The sequence below is a fragment of the Sphaerodactylus townsendi genome, linkage group LG12 (genome assembly GCF_021028975.2).
Source record: "Sphaerodactylus townsendi isolate TG3544 linkage group LG12, MPM_Stown_v2.3, whole genome shotgun sequence".
In the NCBI taxonomy this organism is placed as follows: domain Eukaryota; kingdom Metazoa; phylum Chordata; class Lepidosauria; order Squamata; family Sphaerodactylidae; genus Sphaerodactylus; species Sphaerodactylus townsendi.
The window spans coordinates 10,192,544-10,219,179 of NC_059436.1; the positions used below are offsets into that span (position 1 = coordinate 10,192,544).

The following is a 26,636-nucleotide window of genomic DNA, read 5'->3' on the forward strand; positions in this document are numbered from 1 at the left end:
CTTTCATTCTGGAGAAGGTAATTGGAATTCATTTCAAAGAACGTAAATCATAACCCCGTATAACCCTTATTGACTGGATACACTCTCCAAAATTACTATTTTTATAACCCTTCTCAGCGTATGAAGTATTTTTCAATCCTTATCTTGCTGATCTTGACAACAATGCTGAAGTAAGCTTTTGTTATGAACCGTCTAAGTCTACCTTCCCTCGCTTGGTTGATCAGGGATTTGAAACTTTGGCCACCTGCCTGGGAACAATTGTTTCAGTTTAAAGCTTAGCATTCTTAACCCTTGTCATGTCCCCACTGCAGGTGAAAACAAACACTTCACTGTGAGGTTAGGGTTGCCAACAGCCCTGGTGAAAAATGCTCTGTCCATTTAAAACAGGTTTAGTGTACAGAAATAGGCAGCTGAAGCTTTTGTGGCATGGAAGTAAATACTAAAGGTGTGCACCATTTTTTCAATATTGTTAGGGTTTGGGTTATATATATATATATATATATATATATATATATATATATATATATATATATATATATATATATATATATATAACCCACTCCAAACTCCATGAGCTCTTGGAGGCAGCAGCTGGTGCCGAGCTGTCAGGAGTGCTTTGGTTATGTGTTCCTGCATGGCAGGGGGTTGGACTTGGTGGCCCATGTGGTCTCTTCCAACTCTATGATTCTATGAATGCTGAGTGAAACTGAACACCTGCCACCTCCAAGATCCACATGGACTTTAAGTAGCAACCACTCTGTATGTGGTTGCCTGTTTTCTTCACAGTCAGAAAAGAAAGGGAGGATTAAAAGAGACTCTTTTAAGAAGAATACATTCACTACTATTGAACTGTTAGTTCACCTGAACATTTACAGAGGAGGAAAGACTCCATTTACGGCTAGGGCCCACACCTCCACATGGGTCCTGGTAATCTCAGGAGCTTTTGAGGGCAGGGTGTGACATCACTTTGTGGCATTCTAGCAACCCCTTCCCCCAAATGCTATGCTAAAACCATAGAGATCTGAGGAAGATTGCCAGAGCATTGCAGCAACATGCAACATCACTGCTGATTAGGCAACTACAAGTGATACCCCAGTGTTGCCATGATGGTATTCCCCACCCCCTCCACTGCCCCACGCACACACAATTACTTCTGCTGCTGCACCAGATGGTGTTGGGCTGCAGAGGCAGGGGGTCAATTTTCCTTACTTTGTCACCTCTCCAAACTCTGCTTTCCACAGACACCATTCCTGAATCTTCATGTACTTCCCAAGTCAGAATTGGCAACCCTATGGACTGGCTCTAAGTTTTAAGAGGCCCTGGACCAAATGATCTGCAGTATATTCTCACACATTCACACACATACAAATACAGGAGGGATTGAAACACAACTCCTTTAATGCCTGTCAACACCAGCAGAGCTTGAAAGAGCTGTGCCCTGTCTAACAGGCCCCAAAGTCCCCTGCAACTTCCAATTTCCTGGTGGACACGCATAGACGGAAATAGCAGAATGTGGCTCTTTTTGAGATTGTTTATATTCCGGTAATGGGCTGGGTCTCATGGGAGAGCCCTGGGGCTTTGGCAGTCGCCCAGCCCTACTGCCCCAATCTCTACCCTCCCACTATCTGTTCCCACAGGATATGTCATCAGGTCTGGAAAGCAGAGGACTGGAACACAGTAAGATTCTTTCATTCACATAACTGAAAACAACACTTCCTGAAAGAGAAAATGTGCCAAAGATCTGGACATTACCAATAATGGTTTGCCCTCCAGAATTTCTCTGAACTGCCCTTTTCACAAATTTCATCCTTGCATACCAGGACAATAGGTTACTCAAGATGTTCGTGACACATACCATGTTTTCTCCACCCCCCACAATATACACCCTATGAGGTGGGTGGGGCTGAGAGAGCTCCAAAGAACTGTGACTAGCCCAAGCTCACTCAGCTGGCATGTGCTGGAGTGCACAAGCTAATCTGGTTCACCAGATAAGCCTCCACAGCTCAAGTGGCAGAGTGAGGAATAAAACCCGGTTCTCCAGATTAGAGTTCACCTGCTCTTAAACTCTTCTTTTTCTTCTATTACTGAGCCACAGCCCTGCCTCTTGCTCCCATCACCCCTTCACCCCCGTAGCCGGAATATTCCAAACACACCTAAGTTTTGAACCAGCATCTTGGCCTAAGCCTGTGAGCCTTATTAGGATCACAGCAACAACCCAAGATGACGCAATCTGCAGCACCAGCACCAGCAACTGTCGAGGAATCCGCTGGTGCCATTTCCTTCCTCCTCCTCACCTCCCACTAACATCATCTGCCACCGTATGAAATCGGAAAGCCTGAGGCGCCTGCCAACCCAGCGAGGACGTTACAGCTCAGAGCGAGCAACACAGCCAAGCGCTGCCTAGCCTCAATTAACAAGGCAGCTTTTGAAGAGAGGAAGGGAGCATTTAAATATTTGGAGAGCACAAAATGAGAGACACAAAAAAGTTGAACTGATGGAGAGCAATGCGTAAGGACATGAAATATTCAGGTAAGAACAGAGTCCGGAAAAACAGACAGTAAATTTTTAAAAGGACACCTCACATCATCATGATCAGAGCCAATGTGCTTAAGAGCAGCATACTTTAAACTGGAGAACTGGGTTCGATTACGCATTTCTCCACATGAAGCCCACTAGGTGACCTTGGCCAGTAACAGTTCTCTCAGAACTCAATCAGACCACACAGAGGCAGGCAATGGTGGCTTTCCATTAATATCTCTTGCCCTGAAAACCCTACAGGGTAACCATAAGTTAGTTGTGATGTGACCCCAAAACAACAAAGAAAAACAAGCCATCTATAGTTCAGAAAGGCTAAAGCTGCCAAGTCAGAGAGCCACTATGGACTTCCCATCCTTGCTATTTCAAAACAGATGTCCCACAAGCCTTGACTGGCTGTCGCCATTCAATGAGCCGTTGTCATTTTCCCCCTTAAGAATAGCACCATCCCTAGTTTTGTGCATCTTAAGTCCATGCAATTCCAGCGCTGGCTCTAGATCTGGGTTCAAATCCAAATTCAATTGTGAAGACCATTGGAGGACTTTGTGCCAGTCAGTGTTGTTGTGAGAATTACAGACAGAGGGAGACCCACGTTTGCCACTCTGTGATGTAATATACATGTACTCCATGGATGTTAGAAAGCCAGCCTTGGGTGCTCAGGACAGCCCCCCAAACCTGTACTTGTAACCAGGCTCCACACAGACACAAAACAACTGCCAGAATTTAGCTCCCAAAGGTACAAAACTGTTCCATCCTTCATCACCTTCAAGTCCTTTCCTCTGGGCAAAGAGCCATCCCTGCTTCATATTAATCAAGCGCCAAAATATCAAACGTAGACTGAAGAGGCTCATGAGCTGGGTCCCCTTTTCAGCCTAAAAGTGGCTTTGGGATGTCAAGGGGGAGGGGTGCTGAGCACCACTGCAAAATGGCTGCCATAGGAGACACAGTCAAAGGCAAAATGGCGGCCCCGAGAGGCAGAGCCCTCTCACAATATCACGGAAGTAAAATAAACAGAAATTAAAGGAAGCCTAAGTGGTGGGAGAAACAGACTGAAGAATAAAAACAAACCATGGAAAGTCCAAAGGAAAGGAAAGGGTAGAAGAGGAGCAATAAAAAGAAGGGAAGTCTTCCTGGTCCTCCTTTTTCCAGAAAGCTCAGCCATAACTCTTCATCTCCTCAGCCTCCATGGAAGCAACCCCCTTCGTTTTTACTTCAACATCCTCTTTTTTACATCACTGTGGAAAAGCATGTTTTTTGACATCTTAGCCTGTGGCTACAAAGGTTCCTTGGGCATAGCAATACATGCCACAGGTGAGGAAGAAGGCTTACAGGCCAGGGGATGCAACCAGGTTCTGCAGGGGCCTCATCCATGCCAATTAGAGCAGGCTACAGGCATGGTTGGGGCTTCAAGTCTCTTCCCTCTCTTCAGAATTAAAGAAAGCCTCTGAAATTTGTGTTACAGTATAACAAAAGGAAAGAAGATTAGCAGTTTTCAAAAGACCCAGGCTCATTATTCAGGGAGGGAAGGCCGCCATCGAGACTTAATTTAAACTAAAGATCAGGTCCCAGCACTCAGTCCGGGAATACAATAAATTTAACATTTCTCCCAATCTAATTAATGTTTCAAGTGCGACCAAAACACACATTTATTAGGGGAGATACCGTGGCACAAAGGGGAAGGCAATTGCTTTGCTTATAGAAGCTTCCAGATTCGATCCCTGATGTCTTTAATTTTACAAAGGGACCCCAGTCAGTAGGAGCTTGGGAAAGATTTTTCTTTGACTGAGACCCTGGAGAGACACAGTCCACTTGAAAGATGGACCAACATACTGGTTTGGTATAAGGCAGTTTCATACATTCCATCATTACGTTCTTTTTAAATCCTGCCCTTCCTCCATAGACTTCAGGGAACCACAGCACCTTCCTGACATCTCCTTTCAGACCTCATAACGACCTTGTGAGTTGAGTTACGATGAAGAGTTCTATCCAGTCCCGCATCACCCAGAGAACTTGACAGCTCAACCCAGACCTACACCGAAACTCTGTCTCACACCCACCTTGAAGTCACAGAGCATCACGCTGACCTTCACGGGATATCAAACATGCAAATCAAAGTTGGCTGGCAACTCTGGCTGCATCAGATAAGTGCATCATAGCTGGCTTACTAAAACTGTACAGTGTCATACTTGGCTTGCCCCCATAAGATTCCAAAAACCGTTAGCTAAAAAAGAAGAAGAGTTTGGATTTATATCTCACCTTTCTCTCTTGTAAAGAGACTCAAGGTGGCTTACAAGCTCCTTTCCCCTTCCTCTCCCCAAAACAGACACCTTGTGAGGTAGGTGGGGCTGTGAGAGCTCCAAAGAACTGTGACTAGCCCAAGGTCACCCAGCAGGAATGCAGGAGTGTGGAAACACATCTGGTTCACCAAATAAGCCTCTGCCACTCGGCTGAAGGAGTGGGGGATTGAACCCGGTTCTCCAGACTAGAATCCACCTGCTCTTAACCACTACATCTCCTATTGTTGCCAACCTCCAGAATGTCAACTGTTCTCCAAGCTACAGAAATCAGTTCCTCTGGAAAAAAATGGATGCTCTGGCAGGTAGACTGTATGGCATTTCAGTCCCACTAAAACTCCATCCACTCCCCAAACACCGGCCTCCCCAGAAAACCCTGCCAAATCCCCAAGAATTTCTTAAAGCAGGTAGTTCTAATTCCATTTCTACCAGTTTCCTGCTGCATACTCTCCTCCTCGAAGGAGCATTTCAGTTTTGTTTTTTTTTAATCAGCACTGGGAAATCAGCTAACGCACTATTAGTTACATGTGCACATAGGCCTTTGGCGGCAAACCCAAGCTTTGCTCTGTATAATGCATGAAACAGCCCTTTTCAGTAATGAGGCACTTTATGGATGTCTATGATTAAAGTGCGCCTACCAAATCCGAGGGTGTGGTTTCCCAGCACAGCAACCCACAGAATCTACTCATTTGGTTTTAGAATTCAACCATGACCCACAAAATCTAGTGAAGCTAGCTTTGGTTCATCCCCACTGCAAGAGGTGCATAGCGGCAAATGGCAGCAACATGTTCTCTTGGATCCCATAGCTAGCACCTGCTCTCAGCTGGAAGCGAGATGCTATGTGAAAGTCTCCCTCACCGATCCCGAAATATTTCAAACGTGACTCTTTCACACTTTTCAACTGGCATTATTCTTTTGTGCTATTCAGTTCACTCACTTTTCAGCAGATGCAAAATAGTTGCTGGCAAGGGAAGTAACCAGCATGCTTTCACATCCTGCATGTGAGCTCCCAAAGGCACCTGGTGGGCCACTGCGAGTAGCAGAATGCTGGACTAGATGGACTCTGGTCTGATCCAGCAGGCTAGTTCTTATGTTCTTATGTTCTTACCAACAACCACAGAGAGCGAAGAGTACAGGAAGACCAAGGTTGGGTTGCCCCATGCCCAGATACACGGCCTCTGACTCAAGCTAACTCTGCCTCTTCCCTGTCACCACCGCTGCACCTTCTCAACTGCCCCAAGGCAGGAACATTCAAGTCACAGTGGCATGAAAATACACCTCGTTCAAATTCTAGGAATCTTCCCTGTTTTTGTTTCATTTCAATACAATGTTGTCATTTCAACCTGGAAAACACTCAGGTTCTCAACACCCAGAGATCTCTTGGGAAGGGGGGGTTGGAATGACAACACCCAGATTTCAAAATTCTGGTACTGAACTGAACCCACCCCCCATAAAAACCTAGACATCAGGTCCCACCCCCCACCCCCCGACAACGGCAGCCCTCCACTGAAAACGCCCTACTATCTAACCCCAATGTTTAAAAAGTCCAACGTTCTGTTTCTTTCAACCTCGGGAAGACATTTGGAACGGCATCGCTGTGCAGTTTTAGATTGGGGGGCTGTTGTCGAAACAATCCTTCTGGCTCTTGCCGTGGCAACGTCCTCACTTCTTTGACTTCCCTCTTTTCCAAAGCGTCTCTTCTTGATGCCTCCTCTAGGAGACAGATTTTGAGAGAATTGGAGAACAGCAGATTTCTGTCTCCTCCTAAAAGGTAGCTAAAACCATTTGCCAGAAGCCAGTTGGGGAGATACAGACACAATCGCCGCTGTGTCTCCAGCCAAAAAGAGAAGGGGAGAGAAAGACTAGCCCTAAGCTGGTGAAGGCAAACCGTGTGATGAATGCAAGGCCTGGGGTCTGAAGCCTTCAATTGTCAGGGACTGGAAAGGTCAGACAGTCACCCTGCAGCTGACAGCGCATCATCTCAAGACAGTCCCGGCCCAGCCGCATCCCCCGTGTGCATGCTCCTTTTATCACTCCTGCGCCCATCTGTTCCCACAATGAGAAGTGCAACCCAGAAGAGCCCCTGGGTTACACAGGAACTCTGCTCGGAGGCCAAACACTCCCTTCTGTCACGGAAGGGGGAGAGGGGATGGGGGGGGGGGTGACATGACAGCTGTATGTTGGGATCAGCATGCAATTGTGGTCAGGACCCCGGTGTGCATTTCCAACAGAGAAAAGTGCAGCCGTCAACACATGTGCACATGCCGGAAAGTGGCAGCCAGCTGCAGCATGAACCAGACAAACCAAACCGGGGAATATGGATGTGATCATCTACGAGCAGGGGGGCAGAGAGCATGTGAATCTGTGCCCAAAGTATCTCCTACTGACCCTTTAAGAAGTTTCCAGGGTGGAATTGTGCAGGGGGGGGGCAGGAACAGGGGACAGGGTGCCCTGACCTGCATGGCCCAGGCTGGTCCAACCTCATCAGATCTCCGAAGCACGGTCAGCCCTGGAGAGTATTTAGATGGGAGACCATCAAGGCAGTCAAGAACTGCTTTGCAGTGGCAGGCAATGGTAAACCACCTCTGCTGGTCTCTCGCCTTGAAAACCTTATGGGGACGCCAGAAGTCCACTGCCAATTGGCGGGCGCTTTCCACCACTACCAGGCTGACAGAAGGGAGCACCCATCCCTTCCTCTTTCCCGTCCTTTTGAGATGGCACCGGCGGCCACGTCAACCAATCAGCCCCCCCCCCCCCCACACACACACACACGGCATGCCAGGAAAGCTACACAAAACCTGCTGTGGGTTTTACACCTTGCCAGGGATTCCACCAGCAGCCGAGGACGGAACACGCACCCGTCTCCCCCAGCGTCCACACCCAGGATTTCACCAGCCCATTCACACGTTTCGATAAGCACTAGAACACTCCCTGGTCCGGCTGCCAGATCCCGGAGCAGCCCGGCTCCCCAAATCCCCCGCCTCCGTCCACTCCAACTCCGGGGGAAAACCGCCCAGCGGTGCAAAGAGAGAGGGTCCAGGCGCAGCGTGCTGCCCATGCCCATTATAGTCAATGGCTGAGCTCGGGGGAGGGGTGGGGGGGGGGGCTGTTTTTAAGGCAGAAGAACCACATTCTCAGTATACCTGCAGGTGAGAAGGATCTCGGAGTTTGGTCAAGATTGGGTCGGGGGTCCAATGTTACGAGCCCCCCAAGAAGGTGCCCCATCCCTCCTGGATTGTTTCCAGCAGAACGAGCTGACCCCCTGCAGAGTTTCCAGTACAACAAACTGGCCCCCAGCGGACCGGGCAGCGCTCCGGCCGACACCCGCCGAACCCAAACGCAGCCGCGGCTGTGGGGCTTCTGCGGGCAGGCAGGGGAGGCGGCGCGCCTTACCTGAAGTTGGCGCCACGAACGCCGGCCAGCAGCAGAGCAGGCTCCGGAGCCAGAGCGGGAGCCGCGGCCGCATGGCTCAGCTCCTGCGGGGACGCATCCAGCGGGAGAAAGCGGCTCCGTGGGGCGCGCGGCGAGCAGCACGGGGGCGGACCGGCTCCCGGGACCAGCCCCCAACCGCGGAGAGGGCGGGGGCGGCGTTAAGGAGGACCAAGGCGAGGGGGGGGGGCAAAGCAACTCTGCGCCCCGGACAGCCACAGCCCGCCGGACTCAGCCAGCCAGCCAGCCCGCCCGCGCGCCACCACGGCTCATAGGCTGTTCTTGCTGCCGCCTCTCCGCGGCTTGCTCAATTCGGCGCGGTCCGCCCGGCAAAGCAGCAGCAGCTGCCGCCACGCCGCCAACTTGCTCCGATTCGGCTGCCCCGCCGGCCCATTGTCAGGCGGCCGAGCCCTGCCTCCCCCCCGCGGCCGCTTAAAGAGACACCGACCGGGCCAGGCAGGAGAACGCGGGGAGGGGTGGGCTGCAAACGGGGGGGGGGACTTGTGGAGCTGGCGCCGGCGCTTCAAAGCGGCTGGTCCCGCCCCCTCCCCTCCCCGGTCTAGTAGCCCAGAGGCGCCACAGGAGCCCCACCTACACGTAGCGAGGCTGGATTGGAACCCGGTTCTCATGGCAAGGAAGGAGAGGAGCCACCAGATGAGGGAGGTTTGTTTCACACGGGGCGTTTTACTTCCCCAGGCGTGCATGCACGCGCTTTTGTTTTTGGGAAACCCGACCTGCAAGGGGTGGCGACCTGGGGTCCCTGGCTACACACGCGCGCTGGCTTTTATGCCAAAAGTCAGGCATCTTCGGTGTCTTTTCCTGGCCAGGCATGTAGGGCAAACGCTAGTGTGGAGCTGAGCCCTTTTCCGGGAGAAATCACATGAATCTGACACTCAGGACAGGCAGCTTCCTATGGGAGGGGATGAGTAATTGACTTCATATTGTTACATGATGGACAGGCAACTGGAAAAGACAATAATGCTAGGAAAGGTTGAAGGCAGCAGGAAACCAGGAAGACCCAGTGTGAGGTGGAGTGGCTGTGTAAAGAAAGCCACAACCTTCAGTTTACAAGTCTTGAGCAAGGCTGCTAAGGATAGGACATTTCGGAGGGCACTGAATCAAAAGCCACACAGTCTTTAAAGCACCACTAGATTTATTTTGTGTTGTTTTATGGTAATCTTTCACACGGGCCTTTGAGGGGTGTACATTTTTTAAATGTTGGGGGAAGTTCCAAAAAGGCAACCAATAAGGCAAGAGAAGGAAAATATCAGTGATAGACAAGCACCCTTCCTCCAGGTCACAATTGGTTCACAACCTGCCTATACCACAACTTTTCCACACCGGTCTCCCCTCCCCATGTTCTGTCCACCTGAGTCACTAAATAAAAGATGCTTCCATGGACTGTCCAAATCCTGCTGCAGTTGTGGCAGGGGTTGGCTGTGCAATTTCCACTAAAGAATGTCTCCATCTATGTACAGGAGCGGCACATGCAGTCAAAATACATTATTGTTTCAAAGATGTTCTGTCTGCCCATCCACGGCTGGAGCAGTTGATACAACTGATTTTCAATGATGCATGACCTGGATATATGTAATCCAAGCAAGCAAGTACATCGGTGGGCATGTTCAACAGCAGCCACACTCATAATAATAAAGTGCTGGTAAATCTCAACCGACCGAGGTGGATTCCAACTTACAGAGGTGAATTCCGCACAGCATATTTATAACAAGTTGCGGTTTTTATGAATGAACTCGTTTTCCTTTCTTCCATTCCCATGTGTGCCATTTATGCATTCAGAAAGTGTTTTGAGCCCATGGAAACAATTTGGGTTGCTTTCGTGCCTTTGCATGGAAGCACATCTCTTTTTTTAAAAATCAATGCATGTGTAGCTGCAAAGATATATAGAAATGAACCCTCGCAGCCATGTCGATTTTCTCACAACCCGATTGGCTGCACCTGCATAGCTTCGCATGTTCAACACACAATGTGTTTGGTCATTGACCATAAATAAAGACTTGACTTTACTTCAACACACAAAATAACAAAAAGAAAAAAAGGGATTGTCTTGCAATGGCCAGGCAACAAGGAATGTGTTACTGTAGATCTAGGTCATACTCACTGTCATAGGAAGAAAATGTGCTTGGAGGACTTGTGGACTTGTGTTTGTGGACTTGTGCGAGCAGGCAGAATCTCCCCCTCATGGTGGATGGCTGCAGACACAAAAGTAAAAGGGTGGAAAGGAAGGGGAGAATCGGCCAGCAGGCAGGAAGAATGAAGCGTCTTCTGTCTATTGTGTTTGCGTAGGAGTGCCTTCCACCTGGGATTTTGCAAAAAGATTGCTAGTTTAACATTTTTTGGAAAACCCGGGTGGAGAAGAATATAATGGGGGAAGAGACCAGTGCAAAGTTATTCCCCAAAACTCCTTTTATAACATCCTGAAGAAGTGATATCTGTGCTATGTAGAATCTACCAGAGACCCCTCAAGCGGTTTTCAAGATGAGAGATGAGGCTCTGCTTAGTAACTCTTGTATTCTTGTTGATCTATCCAAGTATTAACCATGGCTGACAAAGCTCTGTTTTCAAGCACTAGCGAGCTTTGGTTGGTCTAGGATTTTCAGCCACACACAGCAAGTATGCTCATTTTTAACCGCAAACCAACTAGCAATCCAAACTAATAGGGTGTTTGACTCAAGACAAGTAGGCATCACAAGGAAGCTCGGGCTAGTTTCCAGGCATCATATTTGCAAGAAATGGAGTATCACTGGGAACGACTGGTGAGTTCTTCTCTGCATTATGATCCCTTCTCAATTAATTACTTCTCGGAATAGCAAGGTGTTTCCTTTCTAGAAGTACTCTAACTCCTGCACCTTTTACCAGCTGTGCAAGTCAAAAATTCAACAGGTGCTGTTATCTTTGTCCATAGGAAATTCACCTGTTGAATGTTTGCATGTTGTGGAGCTGTTAAAAGGGTTTAGGAAATCCACCTTCAGTACCTGAAATCAAGGGGCTCTCAAGGCAAGTGAGAAGCAGAGGTTGTTTGCCATTGCCTTCCTCTACAGAGTCTGCCTTGGTGGTCTGCTCTCCCTTGCAAGTACTGACTCTGCTTAGTTACTGAGATCCGACAAGACTGGCTATACCACTCCACTTTACCTCCCAACCTTCCCTTCCCACCTTTAATACCCCGTCAATATAAATCTTAGTTCTGGGGTTGGCCCAGTGTGGGTCTTTATGGCTGCAAATCTCCTTTGCTACCTGTGCTGACATCATCTCCCCAGAAATCACAGGTCATTTACCAAAAAGTTCCATTCATGGACACTGCATTAGCAAATCTCAAATTCAGCAATTATTACTACTATGGATTGGAAGCCTCCTTCCACTCTACAGTGGGACCTAAAAAAGTCACAACGCATTTGTTGTTAACCTGAATTCAGTTACTGTGTGTTCATATTATCTGGGAGATCTGCAAATCAGATATCGCTCCTTTCTTTAGAATGAAAAAGCTGCCGTGGGGGAAAAACAGAAGGACTTAGATGGAGACCAAAGGGCTGGGGCAGAGAGAACTGAGCCCTTTTCTTACAGGTTCTATGAGTCCTTGCAGCTATCTGTATTGTACCAACTCTAATATTAATATCAAACACAAGGAAAAAAGGTTACCCCCCCCCCTTCCTGTGGGCTGCAGGCATATTCAAATCCTGCCTCCTCTGCAGCTGACTTTTAAGATTAAAGAAAATGTTGTGGGATCTGAACATTTATCTTCCATAAAGTCACAAACAAAGGGAAAGTCATTTATCTTCCCTGCCATGCATATGTTGACCCTGAAGAAGTTAGATTCAGAAATTATCCATCTTAACTAATAACGGCTGTGTGTGTGGAGATGGATTCCGGGAAAAGTAGGGTGCCTGAAGTACACTTCTTCCATGCATATCCAGTCCAACTTTTCCCTATTCCCCAACCACCCTATTTTTGCCATTTTTATCTTTTTCTCCAGATCAGTGCAATGGGCTAAGGTGTTGGACTAAAATCCGGGGGTCCCAGGTTTGAATCCCCACTTCATCATGGAAGTCTGGTGGGTGACGTTGTACCATTCTCTCTCAGCTCAGTCTACCCCACAGGACTGTTGTTCTGAGGATTAAACGGAAGAGGAGAGAACCATACGGTATGTCGCTTTTGGCCTCCATGGGGGAGAAAAGTGGGCTGTAAAATCCAAGGTGGCCTCTGCGGTCTTCCCCTTTTATCCCCCTGGCAACTTTGTGAATTAGGTGAGGGTGGCTAACCCAGAGGCAGCCAGGGAGCTTGAATTTGAACCTGGGTTCATCAATCTAACTGCTACACAACAGTGGCTCTCAGCTGCTGGAACCCTTTCTGCAAACCTCTTTGAAAGTTAGGAAGCTCTTTGCAAATATTTGACCTCAGTTTGCTTCCCTGTGGTTTGAAATCACTGCTTTTTTCTTGTCCTAAAAAACAAAGCGGGGCAGGGCTATTCATTTGCATATGGAAACTAATTGTCCTGCTGGTTGGCAAACCGGAGGAGAGAGGGAAAGGTCTTGCAAAGGCCTAATGAACTAGTGAGTGTCATCTGTTGGCTCCTGTCTCCCCTCATTAAGGGCAGCACCAGGCCCCGCCCCCATTGCCACCCAGGTAATTAAAAAGCCCAGGCAGCTGCCGTCTCCTGCGGTCACACTTGACATTTGCATATCAATAAACAGGGCCTTTTTTAATAGTTATGATGAATGTGGTAGAGCCATGCCAGCGGGACGCACAAATAAAGGGCCCTCAAAGTGATGCTGGCGGCTCTGGAGAACTGTGCCTCCCAAATCACTTTCGCAAATGACGGATACATCTGGTTCTGGTGGGAATGGAGGGATCTTGGGACAACCACAATAAACCATTGAACTGAAACAGACATTTGATTTTCCAGCATCTTGTGTTAAGAGTTCATAAGTGACACATTTCAAATCCTTATGGTATCCGAGTAGCCAGCAGAACTAGACATTAAGCTAGCAGAATTGGCTAAATGTCAAGCCCCGGATCCGGAACTCAAAACAGACTCTGCAACCTGAACTTTATTGGCAGACATCAATGGCTGGAGGGGAAAAGCTAGTTCTGCTAGCACATTCAAACTACCCCAATATATCAATCCCATATCCCCCTCCCTATCCCTCAGTTCTATCCCACACTACAGACTGCATGAAACACAGGAATGCAGGATGAGCTCAAGGTCAGAGGACTGAGATGGTGCTGCCTGGCCCTGGGTGCCTCTACTTAGTGACCTAGGAAAAGAGAAAGTACTTCGCCTTCAGCTTGTTCATTCCCCAACCCCCCTATGCTTCTCTGCTTGATGCCAGGCTCCCCGCCTGATACACATTCCCATGCAGGGCTGGCTTTTAGCCAGTTGGACCAATTGCTCCCTGTGCCTAAGGGCCCCCCGCACGAGGGTAATCTACTCTGGTCTTGTCAAGTATACACAACAACACATTGCAACCTACACCTAACACTGCATTGCAGGTTCCACAGAGAACGATTATAATTTTCTGAATTCTTAAAAAGTCAGTAGTGTTTGTTTATACTGGTTGTGGTGGGTTTTCCGGGCTGTGTGGTCTGGTGGATCTTGTTCCTAACATTTCACCTGCATCTGTGGTTGGCATCTTCAGAGGTGTCTCACAGAAGAAAGTCTGTTACACACTGTTTGTTTATACTGTTCATACTGTTTATATTTTCAAAATTATTTTACCGTACTTATGTAACCCATCCCATTTTAATTTTTTTTTCAATGTTTGGCCTTTATAGGCCGAGGGAACAGGAGCTCCTGGGGTGCACGCCTTTTGGTCATGGGGGGGTGGGCACCAGGCACTGGCTGGGTCCCTGTGCCTGGCTTCTTCCACAGCTTTTCTCATGCTGGGGTGCTGCTCACCGGCACCCAAGGCTGGGCCCAGCCACACAGGCCACTCCCCTGCTGGAAGATTGCATCGGTGCCAGAGGCCATGCCCTTGCTGGGGGATCGTACCAGTGCCTGAGGTCTTCCCTCCCCAGGCCCTCGGGGGCGGGGCTCGGGGGGTGGCTTGAATGGGAACTGCAGTGGCAGGTCAGCTCCTGGGCCGCCTGCCATGGTGCCCTGCCCCCCTGCTTCCCTGCAGGCCGGCTTCTGCCTTCACCAGGGCCAGAAATAAGCTGGGGGAGCATTTGAGGGGTGGCTTGAACGGGTGCTGTGGCAGCAGGCAGGCCTAGGAGCTGGTCTGCTGCTGTGGTGCCCATTCAAGCTGCCCCTGCCCCCCACCCCAAGCCATGTCCCTGAATGCGGGGGACGCCCAGAGGAGGTGTTGGCCCCGAGCACCATCCCCCCATACGCTTCTGATGACACATATTTCTTTGTCATCAGCAAAGAGGAAAGCTCATCAACATAGCCCTTGCTAGACTGTGCCATTTTACAACACAAATAGCAAGCTTCATGTTCAAATCTCTCCCCACCCCCCATAATAATTTCACTGTGTATCTTAAGAAAAGATCCAGAAAGGTTGACATCCTCTAGGCCAAGGGTAGGGAACCTGCGGCTCTCCAGATGTTCAGGAACTACAATTCCCATCAGCCTCTGTCAGCATGGCCAATTGGCCATGCTGGTAGGGGCTGATGGGAATTGTAGTTCCTGAACATCTGGAGAGCCGCAGGTTCCCTACCCCTGCTCTAGGCCTAGACTTCTCTTGGAATTACAACTGATCTCCAGACGGCAGACATTCCCCAGGAGTAAATGACAGTTTTAAAGGGTGGTCTCAATTGTGGAAGACCCTGCATTTGAGATGGTAAAGTCCAGCCAGCAGACATCATGCGATTCTACTGCATGTGCAGCTCAGAATTTGAAGCCAGTCTTACAGAAACCACAAGCATGTAAAACATAAGCGGTCTTTCAAATAGCCTCCTCATTTCTCAGTTTCACCCTCCCAGTCTACCATTCCCATCTCCCATTTCTTTTTGCTGTCAAGTCACAGGTGACCTATGGCGACCCCATAGGATTTTCAAGGCAACCCCATTCCCTGGAGCCAGTCCAGCAAAACACCATGGTCTCTGGTATCAAAAGACACTGAAAGATCAAGGAGAACCAGCAGGGTAGTTAGTATTCCCCCTGTCTCTCCTGATAAAGGTCATCCGTTAAGGCGACCAAGGCTGTTTCTGTTCCATAACCATGCCCGAAAACAGACTGACCCGAGTCCAGAAAATTAGTTGATTCCAGGTCTGACCTTTCCAGTCCCTGCAATATAGCCCCTGCCACTGTCCCCAGGACTTTGCCCCAAAATTGGACGTTGGCCACCGAGTGATAATTGCCCGGTCTCCCATCCAAATACTAGCTAGGATTAAACCTTTTGTTTTACAGCTGATGTATGACAACCACTTGCCTGCCCTTAGGCATCCCACCCACTTTCTAAGAACTGCCCTCCTTTCTTCCATCGCAAGATGCATGCCTCATTCAGCACAGACCCTAACCTGTGCTTGGCTGAGGTCAGCATTTGGCCAGATACCATCTCTCCAGAGGGGTGGGGAGGAGATTGCCGCACAAGATTAATCCTCTTTTAACCCGGGCTATCACTTTTTAAACATGTCACCACCGCTCCCGTGACATTTAACCCTTGGGACAGGCCCAGCAGGCTTTGCCCTCTCCTCTGCCAAGTGATACATCGGTCTTTGATGTACTTTTCTGCAGCGGGATCGAAGGCAGACTTAGAAGGCTGCCCGGTGAGAAACACTCATCGCCTTGGCTTTTGGTGGCTCATCTAATGATAAGAGTAACGGTTTCTGCGCTCAAGTGCTTCCACCCCCCACCCCACGCCCGCCTCTCCTGTTTCTTTCTTTCTTCTTTCTTAAGGAAGCCGAAGAGTGATGGCAAAGAACAGAATAGCTGCTGATGAACGGAGGCTGAGATGAAATCTGTTGCGGTGTCGACAGACTGGAATATAAAAACGGAGCTGACATTCGTCATCTAAAGAAAATCAGACAGATTATTCGCCCATTCTTCTTCCTCTGCCTCGGAGTCGCAGGCTGGGAGCCGCTTCAGGAAAGGAGCAAGCTTGCTTTTCTTCTGCACGGGACTAAAATAGATCAAGATGGAAATGGCCTTTTTATATATAAAGGTTCTCTGGCAGAAGGTTTTGGCCAAATAATTAAGTATCCGGCACTGGGTGAGACTTGCCCAGAATTAATGTTCATCAGTTAAGCCGAGACAAAAAGTGATAAAAATGCAAATCTGTTACTAAATTAACAGAGAGCACCACCAGCCTCCAGGTATAAGGAGGAGTGATTTCAGCATTAAATCTGGCTGGCTGGCTTATTCCAGGCCCACATGAATGAAAATGAGGGGCTTGTACTGAGAAAGTGCTAACTCTGAGGAGATGGAAGTTATCCTGCAATTAAATTGTAATTGACCTTGCCGCAGAATGAGGAGGGGTGGGGAGGGAAGGGCCCATGAGAGAGCACTGATATTTCTCAGGGAAAGGTGGGGGAGTTAAGACCTTTGCCTCTGATGTGGCCATTCCACTAAATGGTCTGGGGGTATCATACCTGTGAGACCACCTCTCCCAGAACAAGCCCCTAAGACAGGGGTCTGCAACCTGTGGCTCTCCAGATGTTCATGGACTACAATTCCCATCTGATGGCTGATGAGATTTGTAGTCCATGAACATTCGGAGAGCTGCAAGTTGCAGACCGCTGCCCTAAGAGCATTACACTCAACTAATAACAACTTGCTGGGGATCCCTGGACCAAAAACAGTTAAGCTGATATCAACCAGGGCTAGGGGTTTTTTGACCTGGCTCCAGCCTGGCAGATGAGACCTGGACCCTGCAAGACTTAACAGTTTTGCAGGACACGTAAGATGGAGCTGTTCCACCAAAAAAAACTCCACTCAGACACAGGATTTGCATTCACTAATACTGCTGCTGCTGCTGCAGGGAATGCAAATATGAATCACTCCCTGGACTGAAAAACCCCTCCTGCAATACAATACTATCAACCACACCTTTGCATAGCAAGTTCCACCCAAACACTTACTGATTGGTTCCCCACCCTGGGACATGGACAATATATACCCCACTAAAACATTCCCTTCTCACTGGGCACAGTGTGTAACAGACTTCCCTCTGTGATACACCTCTGAAGATGCCAGCCACAGATGCAGGCGAAACGTTAGGAACAAGATCCACCAGACCACGGCCACACACCCTGGAAAACCCACCACTACCTGTTCCACCAAGCTTGCGGTTGAGACAGTGACTGTATTCCATAGCAGGCCTTCCTCCTTCCCTCCCCTTCCCCTTTCCCCTCTCCTCCGTATTTTAATTTGTTGCCTCTTCCCTTTAATACCTGCTATGAATGTGATTTGGGGTAACTATAATTGGACCCTATTGGAGATTTTTACACCATCTGAAATGAATTGCCATTGCTGTATTGAGCTGGTTACTGGTTGTTTTATTGTTTTATTTAATCCTGGAAGCTGCCCTGAGCCACGAAGGGAAGGGCAGCCTAGAAGTCAAAAATAATAAACAGATGAATAAACATGATCTGGAAGCGCATGAATCAGCCACATGGCTTGCCAGCAGTCGAACTATCACAGACAGGTTGAGTTATATGGCACCATACCTCAAAGGACACAACCCAGGTTGAATTCTTGAATCCATCTGTAGCCCTGGCAGCCCTGTACTGTTAGACTCTTCATCGCCAGGGCTGGTTCCAGGGGTTTAGCAAGATCTCCTCCAGTTTTCCAACAATTAAGGAAAATGTGCGTGGCAGCGCAGGAGGCTGCCGCACTGCCTTCTGGGGCGCTACCCTGTTTCCTGCCCTGTCACAGGGTGGGAACCGGGAGCGCCCCAGAAGGCAAAATTGGGACAGGTACAAAACCCCACGGGACGCGGGATAGATTGGTGTAAGGCGGGACTGTCCCGCCAAAAGCGGGACTGTCCCGCCAAAAGCAGGATGTCTGGTCACCTTAGATCACCAGATCTCTCTGGGATATTGCAGGGCCCTCTGGAGTGAACACACATGGACCTGCCTTATACTGAGTCAGACTACTCATCTTCCAAGGTTGAAATTGTCCTGCAAACCACAACTGTCCCACAACCTACAAAGATCAGTTCCCCTGGAAAAAATAGGAGTTTTGGAGGGTGGACTCTATAGCACTATAATCTGCTGAAGACCCTGCCCTCCCCAAACCCCACCTTTCAAATGTCTTTGCTTCCAAATGTCCCAACCCAGAGCTGGCAAATGAAACCATTCTTTTGTGATAACTGCAGTATTAAAGGACATTTGTTGAGTTTAGAATTTACGGGATCCATAGTCCTTGCTTTTTGGATTTTTTGAATTGGCTATAGGTCCCCCCCCCTTGCCCACCCCTATTTAGCCTCTCTTCAGCACTGCGTATGCTTACAATTTTGCTTGTAGAAAACTAGTGTATTTATACTTTTAAATTCCATTAATATGTCAAAAAGAATAATTTTGTATGCAGACTTATAAATGATGCATTTTATGTTGCTGAACTAGTGAAATTAGTTGGGTCTCCACAAGAAAGTATTTATTTATTTAGAGTACTTATTTACTGGAGTTCAACCAATAAACAAGTCTCCAAGGTGGTTTACAATGCAACATAAAAAAATAACAAGAAGAATATAAAAAAATAAAAGTTCTAAAATATCTGGGGGGCGAAGCTACTGTTTTATTTTGTTTTATTGAATTTTTACCCCTCCTTTTCCCATCCAAAGATGGGCTCAGGGTGGTTTACAATATAAAATACATGCAAAAACATACCTCTGGTCATGTAAACAATAAAATCCCATCGATTTAAATTACCCCCTGAGCCTTATAATTTTAAAATATTGTACTTTTCTGGGTTGTGCAGCCTAGAAGGAAGAGGACATGTACTGCATATATTTCAATTTCCTCCATTCCTACGGCTTCAGAATCTCTGGAAATTTTAAATCTCTACAGTGAGTGTCCCATATCAGGATTTACCACTGGGATCTGTTTTTTGAATGCCATACACATCCAACCTTGGAACAAATAATGCAGCAGTCAAGGGTGCATCTAAGCGTGTATGGAGAGTTTTTCCTTACTCGCTGAATAAGTGTTCTGGCAGACTGGCACTGACATTATAAACAAAATGGAATCTCCGAGGCCAGCGGTTGTCATATCCAAGAAGAACTGAGCCCCCAGTTATCCTAGTTTCAGAAATTAATACTAAATCAGGGGTGAATTGGAGGCCAACATCCCAAGTTGCTTCTCAAAATACGTTCACTAGCAAAGTGATGACTCTGATGTTTACATGCATAGGCAAACGTGGTGTCTGAATAAGTAATGCACACAGCTGGGAGCGACATCTATGCTGCTCAGAGAGGCTTTGAGGAAAAGCCGAACGGAAAAGGAATATAATGACCCATGCAGAGATGTAGATGTATTTATTCAGAGAAAACCATTATTGTATGCAGGCAGATTTTTTAAAAAGGAAGGGAGTGTCATCTCAACCCTAGAAAATGCAATCTGATAAGCTATCCCAACATGACACTGACCTCAAATGTAGGGATGAAAACAGGGCCAGATGAAGGAGCGCAGAGCCACAAGCTGACCTGCACTCCGGGGTTGAGTGTGCGAACAGCAAGAAATTCACTTCTAGACAAAAAAAAATGGCTGAGAACAAGCTAATCTCCCGCTGATCTCAGATGGAGATAAAATCATTGCATTTGCTCAATAGCAAGAAAGGGTCACTCTGCATATGCTCAGAGGCTGTGTGGCCTTATTGACATTGGATTTATATTCCAAAATTGATTCAGGGCTCAGCTAAAGCTCTCCAATAATGCCGTGCTTCTTAATCACAGCGTTACTTAAATTTTTGATACCTGGCACCATTCTTTGATACCTGGCACCATACAAACCCAGTTCTAATAATATGCCAATGAACACAGCGTCCCATGTCTCATTTACACCCTCTTCCTGTGTGCTAGAATTCAGGGCCCCACAAAGAAGATGATGGACAATGGATTCTAGTGAAAAATAAAAGAGAGTACTCCTTAACACAGTGTGCTTACGGAATTCACTGCTACGCTACACACGGATGGCCTACTAGCTTAGATAGCTTGAAAAGGGAATTGGATGGATTCCTGAAGAATAGTTTAATAAATGGCTATTAGCCAATGGTGAGTGAAATTTTCATGTTCTGGGGCAGTGTGCCCGAGAATGCCAGTAGCTAAGGTGAGACAGCAACAGGTAGAGGCTTTGGCCAGTGTGATAAAGTGCTCACAGTGTCATACTAGGATCTAGGACAATTAGGTTCAGATCCCCATTGCGGGTGGATTGGTGGCCCTCCCACTCGGTCATGCTTCCCCCAAAGAAACTACCGACACAATTTTAAAGTGGATAAGTAAATGGCCATAGCCAAAGAACTTTATTATCAGAAAGCATAGGAAATATAGATGGCGCAGCATGGGGGGTGATCCAAGCCTCTGGGCAGCACAAGTGCTGACCCCAGGGCAAACCGATTCCTCAGCCCGGTGCTGGAGGAATAAAAGCAGGCTGGGGTAAAAGATTGGAGTGAGACAATGTGTCCAGTCCGGTAGAAATGCCCATGGACTGGAGGCCCCATCCAATCCTTAAGCTTAAGAGCGCAAGCTTCTCCAGCCCCCCGGCGGTGATCCCTTCCTTGAGCTTGCTCCACCCCACCTCTTAAGGAGGTGCGCCAAAACAGGGGAGCTCCCCCCAGCTCCCCTTTTCCATCAGATCATCCCCATAGCGCAACCTCGCCAATGGCTATGACCAAAACAACAAGTAAACTACAACCCAACAAAGCAGGGACCCGGGTGGGGAGGGGAAAACCCGTCCTTCCTTGCTACAGGGCCTCGAATGGGGCCTGGCCTGTACTGAGGCAGGGGCCTTTTAAAGGCGTTCTTGCCCCGCCCCCCCTATGACTGTGGATCAGCTGGGCTGCAGCCTGGACGCTGAGAGCCAGCCAGTCACAGCGACGCACCACTCGGCTGGCCGCTCCCAACAGGCCAGCCCGGCACGTCACTGCCGCCAACTCGAGCATCGCCCGACCCGAGCGGCGCTATGCGCTGAAGCTCTTCCGCCCGACCGGGCGCATCAGCGGCCGTGGGCAGCCAGCTCCCTCCTCAGGCCCCACCCCGCGCGAATGGCTGACCCACTTGCGGTAAGGTCTTGACGCGGCCGGCTGCCTCTGTTATGAGGCTTGCAGTATTATTTTGGTCCAGTCGTTCTCAGTGTAACCTGTTTAAAAGTGCCGTGAAGTCCAGAGATGCTTGCCTAGTAGTATTACCACACCTAGAGACACAGACTTTGGATGACATATGGCATTACATGCACATAGGAATGTGCACTTCATTCTGGGCCCAATGAGCTCACACTGTACAGTTGGCATGTGCATGGACATTATTTATGTTCATGAGAGCAGCGTAGTGTAGTGATTAAGAGCAGATTGATTTTAATCTGGAGAACCGGGTTTGATTCCCCACCACCTGAGTGGCAGAGGCTTATCTGGTGAACCAGACATGTTTCTGCACTCCTACATTCCCGCTGGGTGACCTTGGGCCAGTCCTCTCTGAACTCTCTCAGCCCCACCTGTCTCACAAGGTGTCTGCTGTGGGGAGATGAAGGGAAAGGACCTTGTAAGCCACCTTGAGTCACAGGACAGAAAGGTGGGATATAAATCCAAACTCCTCCACTTCTTTAACTTTTTCTATTGTTTTAAATGTTGCCTTAAATTGTTGAAATATTTTCATGTTCTCGTGCTGACCACCTTGGGGACCCTGATGGGTTGGAAAGGCGGCATAAAAACATTTTAAATAAATAAAGCTATGTGCACATACATTCCTGCTCGATGCTCTTCCCCAGCCGCCCACTTTGCCCATGTTTAGGGAAATTCACAGCCTATCTATCCATAGGGCAGATCTTGATGTTTGACATGTTGCAACCATGCAGTAGTGGGGGTGGGGGGGTTTTCATGCAGACCGCAGTTTTTCACATTCAGTGGTCCTTCTTGTGCTACAAGGGGGTGCCAGGGTGGTGTAGTGGTTACAGTGTTGGACTAGGATGGAGAGCCAAGTTCAAATCCCTCTCTGCTATGGAAACTTCTTGGCTGACCATGAGCCAGCCACACACACTTAGCCTAACTTACCTCACAGGGCAGTCATGAGGATGAAATGGAGGATAGGAGAACATGTATAAGCCGCTTTGTGTCTCCACTGTGGGGAAAAGCAGGGTATAAATGAAATAAATAAATAGCACAATGGAGCTCATATGTTTTTAACTGGAGGAATGACACCTGTGTTAACTTTTGGAACCTAACGGAAAATGGCAAATGATAAGGACAAAAAACCTGGCTGCTAAAAGCTTCAGATACTATGTCCTCCAGGTGGATTTTCTAAATCGTAACACTGGTCTTCCTTCCCCCTTTCAGACTCTTTTGATTCTGCATATTTGGTTCACTTCAAGCCAATTAAAGACTCTTGTGAGAACAAGCATCAACTGATTTCTAAATTCCTCCTTTAGCTGTGGAGGGAAATTTCAGCCTCATCACTCATCACCCGTTGTCAGGGTCTGGAGTCAATCCCACCTATAATTTCCTCCTTGGTTCGGAGTTCCATGTGCCCAATGGTTTCTCACAATCTCCGTAATGAAAGCATATAGCTGTGTTAGCTCATTCGGCTGAAATAGCACATTGCTATTCTACCTCTTCCCTCTTGCATTTCCCTGTGTAAATCTTACCCATCAATTTTTGACATTCTAATTATGGGACTCCAAACTGTTATGCTCAGTAGATCATAATCCTCTCACGTAGCGTCACTTCTCCAGTGCTCTCTTTCCCATTCTTCTTTCCTTTTTCTTTTTTTGCAAGAAGAAATGTAGGTAAATTAATATCCCTCTCTGTATTAGTTTTTTTTAACTTGCTGCAAGATGATGTCACCATTTGGCTTATTTGGGATGCTGGAAACCCACACTGGACTTTTCCTCCTCCATCAACATGACTTAAAGCCCTCCTAATATGAGTTCATGACGGGGTTCAATACTGACAGCCTCTCGGTGGGAATTTATTTAACCCAGAGTCAGTGGAAGAGCACAACACAGAGATGCAATCTGGGGTAAAGAGGTCATCTGAATACGCCAGGAAGGATCCTGCCCCAATATCCAATGGCAAATGCTACCTGTTCACTTGGAGTGCTGAATCAGGGGATCCAATCCACAACGGCACATTTCCAGTGCTCTGACTGCTTTTTAATTGTGAAACCCCAATATGTGTATTGCCACAAATGATTTTTTGAATGCATGGATGAAGAATTACATGAACCAGGAGGGAAAATCAGAAAAACTCAGACTTAGTGAGGGCTGTTGCAAATTTTCTTTGTTGAGTTATGATACGAAAGGATAATAAAGGTAATCAGACCCCTGCAGCTGCTGAAGTTGAAGAGATACATCCCTCCTTGTTACATTACTACTGTTAGATGGATGTAGCTCTGCCAGTCTTGGAAAGTAACTCAGAAGCAGCATCAAAGAGAACTGTATGATGACTTGATAGCCATGTTTATCTATTTGAAGGGATGTCATGTTGGTGAGGGAGCAAGATTGTTTTCCGCAGCTCCAGAGAAGGAAAAGAGATTCCACCTAAACATCAGGAAAAACTTCCTGACGGTAAGGGCTGTTCGTCAGTGGAATACACTACCTTGGAGTGTGGTGGAGGTTTTTAAAGAGAGGCTGGATGGCCATCTGTCAGGAATGCTGTTATTATGTATTCCTGCATTGCAGGGGGTTGGACTTGATGGGCCTTGTAGTCTCTTCCAACCCTATGATTCTATGATTCTATGCAGACTAAGGGGAAATGCTTCCCTTTGTTCAGTCTGGAGTTGCCAACCTCCAGGTGGGGCCTGGAGATCTCCTGGAATTGCAACTGATTTCCAGGCTATTGAGATCAGCTTCCCCAAAGAAAATGGCTGTTTTTGAGGATGGACACTATCTTGTTGAAGTTTCTCCCTTCCCCAAATCTCCAGGAATTTCCCAATTCAAAGTGAGCAGTGCTAATTCAGTCTCTTGTTCATCACAGCTGTTTTACCTCAAACACGGAAGGCAACCAAGTTATACAGAATCCAGGACCTCAGCTGACCTCGCCTGCCATCTCTGAATGTGACCTGCTGAACTCAAGGAACCTGGGAAGCATCTCAGAAAATGGCAGATAGCTGTTTCCCTGTAAGTCCCCTGCACTAAGCAGCATTTCTAATTAGCAGGGTTCGATGCATAAGCAGACCCACAATGACCCCCTGGGGCAGTTTCAGGTCAGAAAAATGGGGAGGGGTGCTGAAGTCACTTCTCCCTCCTTACTGAAGGGCCCAATCTGAATTGATTCCTACAGTGTTTGGGGAAATAAGTTCCCCCAAAACACCTCGAGGGAATCAGAATTGGGACAGGCAAAGGGAAACCATTGCATGCTATTATACACTTTCTCAATATAGCTATTTATTTTTTATTTACGTTATTCATTGTCTGCCTTTCTCATGGAAACTCCAGGCGGACTTCATGTGGTGAGTCAGTCCCCATCTACAAAATGGGACTTACACATTCTCTTGTAGTAGGAAAATTCCCTTCCTGTCAGACCAGAAATGGACCCCCCTGTGGTCATAGACATAAAAGATCCAGTTTCAGGTTGGGCAGCGGTGGCAGAGGAGGAGGAGGAGGAGGAGAAGGAGAAGGAGGAGGAAGAAGAAGAGGAAGAAGAAGAAGAGGAAGAAGAAGAAGAAGAAGAAGAAGAAGAAGAAGAAGAAGAAGAAGAAGAAGAACCCTTCTCTCCTGTAAGGAGACTCAGGGTGGCTTAAAAGCTCCTTTCCCTTCCTCTCCCCACAACAGACACCTTGTGTGGGACTGAGAGAGGTCAGAGAAAACTGTGACTAGCCCAAGGTCACCCAGCAGGAATGTAGGAGTGCTGAAACACATCTGGTTCACTAGACAAGCCTCTGCCATTCAGGTGGAGGCGTGGGGAATCAAACTTTGTTCTCCAAATTAAAATCCGCCTGCTCTTAACCACTATGCCATGCTGGTTATAATAGTTGACATTTAGGCTGTAGTCGTTGGCATTTGCTCTGGTTTTCAGCAGAACAAAAAAGTGGTATATGGCTCAGGGACATGTCTATGGGAAATAGCACCAATGCAACTCTCGGTGATGGTGCACCTCTCGGGTACCTGGCGCTGGGGTTGGTTCTCCTGCTTCCCAGCCATGCACCTTGTTACTGGCTCAGGGCAGCAGGAGCCTCTCACCACAGCTTGGCTCAGCATATGGTAGGCAGGGTGCCACAAGTGGCTGAGCAGCGCCAAGGAGGCAGCCAGCAGATGGAGCAAGGGGAGGCACACAGAGGACATGGCAGCAGCAGATTGGCAGGGGCATGCCTGAGATATAGCGCTGACATGACTTCAGGGCTATCTCAAGGACATTTGGACTTCTACGCAACTATTTCCCACACGCAAAGGTCAAGTAAATCTACCATTGCTTCCTGTTTGCCCTCCTGCTGTGAGGAGACAGCATGGATAAACATGGTAATAAGATGTGGCACAGAGGCAATAACCATCCTGCCCAACCCCCTCCCCTCCCCCCACACACTGCAGAGAGGCAAAGCATGGAGGCACAACAACCTAGTGAGGCAATGTAGCTTCCACCCTCCCTCCTGAGAACTGGCAACTCTGGAAAGGATGTAATGCCATAGACATAGAGTCTCCAGGCCCTACCTTGAGGTTGGTAACTAATTATCAGAGGCCAGGCACACACACCCCCCCCACACAAGCAGACATCTTTCTTTTGAAACAGTTCTCTGAGCTAAAGGTCTTTAAAAGACGAAAATGGGAACACAGGGGCTGATCTTCATTTCTCTGAGTTAAGTACCAAGTTGTTATTCTCCCTGCCCCCACCCCATCTATAAAACCTCATGAATTGTGACAGAAAAAATGTTATGCCCACACCCACACATACACTTGGGGCCCACTGATGTAAGATCTGGTCTCTAGCTATAATGATATCATTTTTTAACCCTTCCTTAAGACAAATTTGTGCGTCAGGAGATTCACAATGATAAACAATTGTAAACACTACGCCAGTGTCAAAGACTAAAACAGAATTAAAAGTACCAGTTACAAGACATAAATTAAAACAGCAGCATCTTTAATATAAAAATAACCAATTAAAACCCAGACATGACAAAAGAACCACAACAAATCAAGGGAGAACAACTCATAAGCCAATCTATTAAAAGCCTGCTGAAATAAAGAACATCATGGTTAGGTGCTGACGAAACATCGAAGGGTGGGAACTTGAGTAAGGGGAGTGAAAGAACATTCTAGAGCTAGAAATCTTTTATGATCACT

The 26,636-nt window shown here is 47.8% G+C and overlaps 1 protein-coding gene across 13 annotated transcripts in view; it reads right to left on the minus strand.

Annotated features, from left to right (window-relative positions):
• ROBO3 (roundabout guidance receptor 3) overlaps nt 1-26,636 on the minus strand; it is a 308,273-nt gene that overhangs the window by 185,556 nt on the left and 96,081 nt on the right. The window contains exon 1 of one of the 13 annotated variants that reach the window (XM_048512413.1): nt 8,223-8,734. The exons of the other annotated variants lie outside the window; for them this stretch is intronic. Coding sequence (XP_048368370.1) covers nt 8,223-8,295 — 73 coding nt within the window. The 5' untranslated portion in view covers nt 8,296-8,734. Of the gene's footprint in view, nt 1-8,222; nt 8,735-26,636 lie in introns of those variants that run through there. 13 annotated transcript variants of the gene reach the window in all.